This window comes from Xiphophorus couchianus, chromosome 14 (genome assembly GCF_001444195.1).
Source record: "Xiphophorus couchianus chromosome 14, X_couchianus-1.0, whole genome shotgun sequence".
NCBI lineage: Eukaryota > Metazoa > Chordata > Actinopteri > Cyprinodontiformes > Poeciliidae > Xiphophorus > Xiphophorus couchianus.
The window spans coordinates 3,820,614-3,829,419 of NC_040241.1; the positions used below are offsets into that span (position 1 = coordinate 3,820,614).

The 8,806-nt window shown below is 41.4% G+C and overlaps 1 protein-coding gene across 3 annotated transcripts in view; it reads left to right on the plus strand.

Moving 5' to 3' along the window:
• Nucleotides 1–8,054, plus strand: part of rtn3 (reticulon 3) — a 28,302-nt gene extending 20,248 nt beyond the window's left edge. For all 3 annotated transcript variants that reach the window (XM_028038526.1, XM_028038527.1, XM_028038528.1), the window contains 6 exons: nucleotides 244–451; nucleotides 745–883; nucleotides 3,015–3,084; nucleotides 3,328–3,374; nucleotides 4,429–4,487; nucleotides 5,119–8,054. In XM_028038526.1, the coding sequence (XP_027894327.1) occupies nucleotides 244–451; nucleotides 745–883; nucleotides 3,015–3,084; nucleotides 3,328–3,374; nucleotides 4,429–4,487; nucleotides 5,119–5,167 (572 nt within the window). In that variant the 3' untranslated portion in view covers nucleotides 5,168–8,054. The remainder of the gene's footprint in view (nucleotides 1–243; nucleotides 452–744; nucleotides 884–3,014; nucleotides 3,085–3,327; nucleotides 3,375–4,428; nucleotides 4,488–5,118) is intronic.
• The last annotated feature ends 752 nt before the right edge of the window (nucleotides 8,055–8,806 follow it).

An 8,806-nucleotide genomic window follows, 5' to 3' on the forward strand; every position in this document is an offset into this window, starting at 1 on the left:
GTACCTAATGCGGCTGCATTTCTCACAGGGTTTGCACATAATCAACACAGTATATAAATGGGTGTGGACTGGTCAGGAAGTTGATATTGATTTTAGGAAAAATGTGTTTATCAAGAACCCAATGTGATGTTTTAGAGTAGATCAGGACAGCCCTCCTTTAATAGTTTTAGGCCAGTAGGTCACACCATAAAGTGTTTAACACCCCTCCTTTCCTCCCCCTCCCCACCTGTTACTTTCCTACAGTTAATGACCTGATCCACTGGCGGGACCCCAAGAAGTCGGGTGTGGTGTTCGGCCTGTCCCTGCTTCTGCTGCTCTCGCTGGCAGCCTTCAGTGTCATCAGCGTGGTTTCCTACATGCTGCTCGCCCTGCTCTGTGTCACCATCACCTTTCGCATCTACAAGTCTGTGGTCCAGGCTGTGCAGAAGTCTACTGAGGGACACCCTTTCAGGTAAGACCAAAACCTGTCATGGTTTGTTCTAGACGAACTTCTGCTGAGATTTTCTCTATTTTCTTCATATTTGCTGCCTCTAGTTATTAGAGGCAGCAAACCTCTACCAACATGTTCATTAAAACATGCCTTATTTTGTAGTTCTGTTCAAGGCTTTTGGGCTAAACGTGCCAACATGTGTAAACCCTTTCCACCACTGGCTGGTTATTTCTGGATATCTGTTGCTTTTCTGCTTGAACACTCAGCCTCATTTTGTGGTCTCATTTTCTTTCCTCCTCCCAATTTTTCCGCAGAGAGCTGATAGAGAAGGATGTCACCATTCCTCCCGAGACGTTCCGCAAGCACGTGGACACCAGTCTGACCCACATCAACCGAGCCCTGAAGCAGATGAGCCGCCTGTTTTTGGTTGAGGACCTTGTGGATTCTCTAAAGGTGAACAGCAGCAGCAGCAGCTCTACTGCCCACTGTCATCCTGGGTTCTGTCTGTTTCCCTTTCATTTTTTAGACATCTATTTCCCTCCTGTCTCATCAAGGCCAGTCTCACAGAGGCAGTCTTTTTATAGTTGCTCAGCAAGAGTTCATTTTACTGGAATAAGTTCTGCGTCAAAAGCGAAATCTCCAAGGACGAGGATGACTGTTACGATGGCAGATAACAGGTTTCAGTTGAGCTGTTATTTATGTTGCATGACATTGTGAATATGACTGTTGGTGTTACGGTAATGTGGAGATGCACACTTTAGCGCTTTTATGTTTCCAGTTTTACAATGTGAGCAATATACTGTATTTCCCCAATATATTTAGTGTTGGTGTCCAGATCCTAAGTTGAATGAAACTAGTCCAGAAATTCATTTAATAAACACCAAATTATTATTATTATTTTTCTAGATCTTGTCTGGTAACTTGCAAAGTTAAATTTGCTTAATGGAAACACAGCAACTTCAAAAAGAAACTGACATTTCTCCATAAAAAGTTTTGCTCTGCTGTGAAATCACTGTCTACAATTTCCACAATATACCGCACCCAAACCCAAGTACACGGGATCATCAGTGTAATCCTCAGTAAGACTCCGACGTCTCCTCTGATTGGCTGATAGATGATGAGCGACGGCTCCGTGGCTCAAGTTTTAATATATCTCAAGCAGGCGTTTACATTTGCCGCCACCAGGGTTTTTAATGACTTATCATGATCATTAACACATTAACTTGATTTAACATGTCCTATTTAATGCACACACCACAATTGCAAAATCATATTTTCGACATTCTGAGAATATTGAGTCCTATTCTGCACATTTGTAATGGAAACACAGTTATAACATGTAAGTACACTTTACTGTTATTGTTTTTCTTTGTATATTTTATTATTTTAGTACACCACGTTCAATAAACTGAAACTTAACTAAATTTTTAGAAAGATGTGGGAAATAAGAAAAATGTGCACATTCTTGTCAGTCAGGTTTTGTAAATTCAAACTGTAGCACCTGAAAGCAGCCACCTGCAGTCCATAAACACTGGAAACCTTAAAACCATAAAACCTTTGGCTTCAATAAATATGTACTTTAAAGGAGGGCTGCATGACATTAGGAAACTGGATCATGGTATTACTGCTTCTAACACTCTGTGACCTTTACCCTCTGAGACACTATGTTCTGTGTGAACTGTGCAAATCTACTGCAGTGAGCCTGAATATCTACATTTTGTATCAATATTACTCTGCTTTAAGCCAAGCAGGGTCTAGCAGACACTCAGTAGGTGAAGCTGATGAAGCTCTGGTTTATCCACATTCCCAGCCCCACCTCAGTTGATGAGTAGATCGGCTTTGTAAACCAGAATCGGTCTGTTGGGAGAGGCACTCTCACCTTCAGGTGATTCAGTTCAGGTATCTGACATCCCACACTCCTCCCAGCTGACATGGTCTGCCTGGGACTGGCAGAGGAAAGCTTCCCTTTGCCTCTCTTTGCTTACATTTTCTTTTCTTTCATGTGAAATAAACACATTTTTCCATCATCATTATATAACATCCTGTTTCAAGTTACTTTGTCATACCTGCTGATGAGTTAGTGGAAGTAATTAATGGAGATTTAACATTATTACGCAAACAGGTTTTCTGTGGTAAAACGTCCGTCTCGTTCAGATTATGTTTATTAATTTAGGCGTAAGACAAGAATTCATTAAAACGAGCTAGACGCGTTTGGCTTTTATATTCACACAACATGGCTGTAAGTGAACAGCCCATTCAGTTTTGTTTCATTCATACTGGCAAATCGTCCCAGACTTTGTTCAAACAAGTCATCCAGCTGTGGCTCCCAGACAGGTGCAGAGGCAGCTGGTGCTGGGAGTGTTGAGGTGTGGAACCACTGGCTTACCTTCAGCTTAAGTCTAGTGTAAAAAGTGTCTGTGTGATGGTTTTGTAAAGGCCTGGAACAGCATGAGAGTGCAGCAGGCGACATCTGTGAAATGAAATCTGCTGTGGGAGGAAAGGAGCTTCTGACTTCAGGTGACATGAAAGTGATTCCTAAATGTTTAAAACAAAACATTTGTTTTTTGGGTTGTTTTTTTTACAGCTGGCTGTGGTCATGTGGATGCTGACCTATGTTGGAGCAGTTTTTAATGGCATCACCATCCTCATCCTGGGTAAGCGCTATGGAAACCTTTCCTGTTCCCTGATCAGTGACCAATAATTAGTTTAATTTAAGAGCTTGGTCCGGCTGATTCTCTTTAAGGCCTTGCATATATACATACACATTGTTTGTGGTTCACCAGGTTAACTGTATTCCCATTATAATGTACATATAATGTGGTTTTAGATCGTTGCAAGGCGAACAATATTTAACAGCAATCATTGTCTTCGTGTTGAACTCTCTCTCTGTTCTCCAGCGGATATCCTGCTCTTTGCCGTACCTCCAGTCTACGAGAAGAACAAGGTCAGCCCCACCCTAAAGCCGAACTATAGTCATGTCAGCTGAGAGCAGATAGACGCAGTAGCAGTGAGCTCACTGGATGACTCCCAGCCTCCATCAGACACTGAAGGCTTTCTGCATCCCTCTAGCTGTGGACCCAGTCCAGCTACTGAGAGCATGATGTCATTCTAGAGTCAGAACGCATGGACATTAGCATCTGCACAGACATCGCAGAAAATGAGCTCTAGCTTGTATTTGCTGTTGTTGGCTATTTTATTGGTCAGCTTGGGATGAAAACATCAGCCACAGTCCGTCTATGATGAGTTGGGGTTAGTCAGGAGTGCTCAGGTCCAGTCCTGGAGTGCTACCACCCGGCACCTTTTAGATCCATTCCTGGTCTGAAACGCCTGAGTCAGACGGCTGAATTCCTTCACCAAGAGTAACTCAGCTCCACAGAGACCTGGTAGTTCAGGTGTGTTTGATAAGGGACACATCTAAAAGCTGCAGGTGCCACTGCCTAGTACTACACATAAAATATGTGTAGTACTACAAGCAAGGACAGTTACCATGTATTTATGAATTGAACCTGAATTGATCTAAGCACAGAGCCCTGTGGTACTCCACTAGTAACCCTGGAGTGTGAAGATTTATCATTCACATGAACAAACTGGAATCTGTGGGACAGATGGGATTTAAACCAGCCTGATGCTCTTCCCTTCGTACCTACATGTTCAGGAGAATATTGTGATCAACTGTGTCAAAAGCAACATTCAGAACTAGCAAAACCAGAACAGACACAAGTCCACTATGTGAGGCTAAGAGAATATCATTTGTAACTTTCACAAGTTCTGTTTCAGTGATATGAAACCTGACTGAAACTCTTCAAACTGGTTTTTACTGTATAGATGCTCAAACTTGATTAGCAACTACTAAGGAAGACTAGATTACAGAATCTCACTTCAGAAAACCTAAATGAACTCTCAATAGTTACATGTGGAAGTATCTCATTTGTCTTACTGTTTGTTGTTTGTTTTTTAAGAAAGTAAATAAAAAAACTTAAGGTTGTTTTCCCTTGCAGACCCAGATTGATCATTACATCGATCTTGTGCGTACCCAAGTCAACAACACAATTGCAAAGTAAGTGAAAGGAAACGATTTATTTGTATTAGAACCTACTGATGTACTCTCTGTCCATGTTGGTGATATGTCACTCACATCAGGAATCAGCTGAAGACACATTCAGGAAAACAAACAGAACAGCACTGGAGGCCCAGCTTTGCTTCCTGTTTATTTAGACATCAAGACTTTTACGGTAGACTTTGACGTTTTCCCAATTCGTCACTATAAGAAAGATGTAAGGTGGAACGATGTAGGTAGGTTCTACTGACCAATAAATCCGTCCAGATTTCCTTAACTTTGGGAGATCAGCAATCGACTGATACTTTCAAATGAAACCAATCCTATTCACCGATCTCATCTGCCACAGTCCTCTTCTGCTCTGCAGTGAGAGGCCTAACTGACCAACCGCCCACAGGTCACATCTGAACGTTTGAAATTAACGATAGTCACCCCACTGTTGCCAACTCAGTGACTTTGTCACTATATTTAGTATCTTTTAGGTAAAAAAAACAATCAGAATTAGCAGATTGATGCACCCCTACCTTATGGCCTTATCTCATAAGGTTCAGCTAGCCTCGCATGTATTTCCTGTGTAATGCATTAATGTTTTCTGACCTGGAGTAATTCTTGTTCTGCTTTTCTTTGCCAGACTGCAAGAGAAACTTCCGGGAGCTATGAAACGCAGCAAAACTGAATGATCCCACATGTCATCTTCATCCTCATCTCCATCACTCTGGAAAAACCAACCCTTCATCTCACCCAGCTCCTCCCCAGTAACCCAGACGTGTTCACTTCCGCCCCCACCCAACACACACACACACGCTCCCACACACACACACACACACGCTCCCACACACACACACACACTGAACCGTGCTAGATAGAAAATCTCAGAGCTACTTAATGTTCAACGTAAAACTACTGCGCAGCTTAACTTGCAAACATAAAATCAGAGGCGTGCCTGCAGAGCCATGAGGCACCATGCTTATGAGCAGGTCATGTGACACTGCAGCATTCCCAGCTGCAGGGGGAAGGCCGGCCTGAGTGAACTAGACTGAATCTATGACCTGGTTCCACCATGTACAGAGCATCAGGGCGGACGGGGCGCTGCCTGCGAGCAACACCGCTTCTGCCCAGGAATCACACGCTTCCCTGCAGGTAGACTGAGGAGCGTCCGGCTGGTCACACAGCCAGGCTCTGTGGAGCTGTGGCCAGGCTCACTGTACCTTTTACTCAATGTTACATTCTGTACGAATTCATTTCAGGAGTTGGGATTGGCTCTGCTCCTCCTAATTGACTCTTCCGTTTGTTTTTCAGTCACAGGCAGTGTTTGAACCTTCTGCAATGCACTGATTTTCTCCCCCCTGAAGCCTGGGCAGGTGGAGGTAGCCCCTCCCCCCTGAACCAGCTGTGATAATTTGGTCTAGTTCATCATGTTCAGAAGTTTTTTTCTGAAAACATCTGTTCTTGTAAATAACCCTAAGAAACGACAGGCTCTCTGCTCTGGAACACATCGGCCAAGCTTTTATATTGAAGGAAGACACACACCCCTCCAACACCCCTACAATCATAGTAGTCTTGACTGTTTTTGCACCTGTTCAGTCCTTTAAGTGTTCGGCTCTTGTTTTCACTTGTATATTTTGATTCTAATTATGACTACTTAGAAGTGCTACCTGTATAAACTCTAGGATGGCTGCTTGAACTCCCCTCCAGCTCGATAACGGCTTAGTGAGACTTCTGTTAGGTGTTACTGAGCTTCTTCTTTTTAACCAGTAGTTCTTTGAGTCCTCCCCCATAGAATCAAGCTGATAGGTTAAGCGGCACACTGATGTGTTCAACTTTTAATCCCCACATGGTTTCTTAGATTGCTGTTGTATTGAGTGTAAAATGTGAATGGTTTGAATTGTCTTGCCAAAATAAGAATTATGAATAATTTTAAAGCTGTTCAGTTTAATTTTAGACAACAGACCAAAGGTGGCTGTCATCTGGAAAATAATGGCTGAAATTAAAATTGAATGTAAAAGTGAAAATAAAAGTTTGTGCTGTGATCATTTCTCCCATTTTTTCCTCTTTAAAAAAAAAAAATCTACTCTTCAAAAGCAAAGATTATAATGTTGACACATTTTACACTCCATACAATGTTCCTCTGACCAAGGAGGAAGTAAGATGAGTTCAGGGTTGTTATATTAGAAGGTGCCATTTTAAGTAAAGTAGCTGGAGATGATAGGAACACTTTCTGAAATGGTTATTGTTGAACTTCTGTTTTTGGGTTTGGTCATAGTGTAAGCTGGAACAGGTTTTCACCCCTCCCCTATATAGCCTGTAATATATTGTTGATCCTGATTTTTGTTTAATAAGGTTACTACTTGTGATTGTTTCCGTGGTGTTTTTTGAACCTGATTTAAAACCATAGTGACGTGTTGGCCCTGCAGTCCAACCTTTATGTTACTTTAAGGGACAGAAGTGTGAATAGTGAGTCGACACCACACCTGTAGCTGTTCTGTCCTGTCTGCATGTGTCCCTGCATACTGAATGGACACGGCTCCAACCCGGCTGCTGAACTCTCTCCCTCCTATGCATGACCAATGTGTGATTCACCCGCACAGGTCAGAGTTCACCGACCCGTCCGCTTCGTGTCTGCCACTTCTGTCCCACAGGAGGCACACTGAATGTCATCAGAGATAAAGTTACGTTTTTTTTTTTTGTTTTGTTTTTTTTAGAAAGTTATTTAGCTTCCAGAACATATTTACCATGTGCTTCTTCTATGGACTTAAGATTTAAGAAGTCAAGACTACCGAACAAAATAATAATTCTCACGTCTGGCTATTCAGATTTTTTTACTTAAGTTCTAGTGGATGGATTATAACTAATATAATGGCCAATAAAAATATTAAATAAAAATAGAAATCTTTTCAGTCTTTCTTGCTAAAGTTAGTGCCTATGAATATTAACGCTGGGTTCTCCAGGAAACCCCCAATCACCGATTTCCTAATAAACCTTAGAAGTCATCAGCAGTTTTGAGTTAAAGCTGGAGTGAAGGAAACTTACAAGAAGTCTTATTTTTAAAACTGAAAATTAAATCTGCATGCTTGATGACATCAGAGGCCATGCCAGCTGAGCCATTAATATTCACTTGGCTCATATGAATGTCGTGCTGTTAGAGCCTCTTAGTGATCCAGGTGAAAACTAGAAAAGCAAAGTGGCTGGTGTCAGGGCGCTGCCAGGGTAAACATCACAAAGTGAGTGTAGTTCTGTAGTGTGTAGAATATGATACAGAGGAAATTCAATATCATTTCTCATAGCATGTTTTTTCCCCTCCTTTTCCTGTTTGTGTGTTTATGTGATGGGAGAGAGTGGCAGGAATGATCTGAACTCTGCTTCCTGACTCTTTTGGCTTGAGCTCTAATTGGTATTTGGACTTTGTGAACTAACGGCTTGGTTTTGTAGCAGCTATGACTTTGGTTCCAGTTTATGAAGCTTTTGGACGGATGTCGCAGGAATAAAAAAAAAAGAAAACTGCAAAAATGTTTGTGGTCTCTGTACTGATGTCAAAGTGAAATAATTAATAAAATCAACTCAAAGGTCTGCGGCTCTTTGTGAATCTGTTCACCTCTCTGGATTCTTTATCTTCTCCTGAAATCTGTTCAGTGGGAAAGAGAACTTGGGATTTTTATTTCTAAAGCTGGAATTATGAAAAGTCACATTTATACTGCTGCTTAAAATGAGTTGAGAAATGAAATAAAAAGTTTTAACAGCCTAACATTTGCAGCAGACTTTTTTATTTACATATTTCATTTAATTGGATTTCTGAAATAGACCTAAAAATCCAGGAAAAAAATAAAAAAGGATTTGTCAAAGCAACATCAAGTCATTTTTTTATGCTACTTGCTACTCAGATAGCTACTCTTGTCTGATCCATTCATGTGTTCTGTTTAATAGAACCTGCCTCACATGGAGTGGACCCTGTGCTGTGTTGATGTATAAACTGGAGTTCCTTCCTGCTCACAGCATCATCATCTATAAAAGTTCTTTGAAGATCCATGCATGATAAGAGTTACAGCAACATTTAGCTTCTTGGGATAAAGTTATTTGTCGAACACATTAATGTGCTTATGTCACATCTGCAAACGTGCCTGTAACTAAAGCCATGACGTCCTCAACATTCCTGATGTTTTCCAGTTATTTCCGCAGCAACCGCCAGTCTGCATTAGACCATGGTGCTTGATGTTAATGTTATTTATTAGTGACCATATGAAAACAGTTTCTTATAAACCGCATGGTTCTACGTGTCATTTTGAAGGTAAAATAACTTCAGTTTTGTCCTATGGTGTGCAACT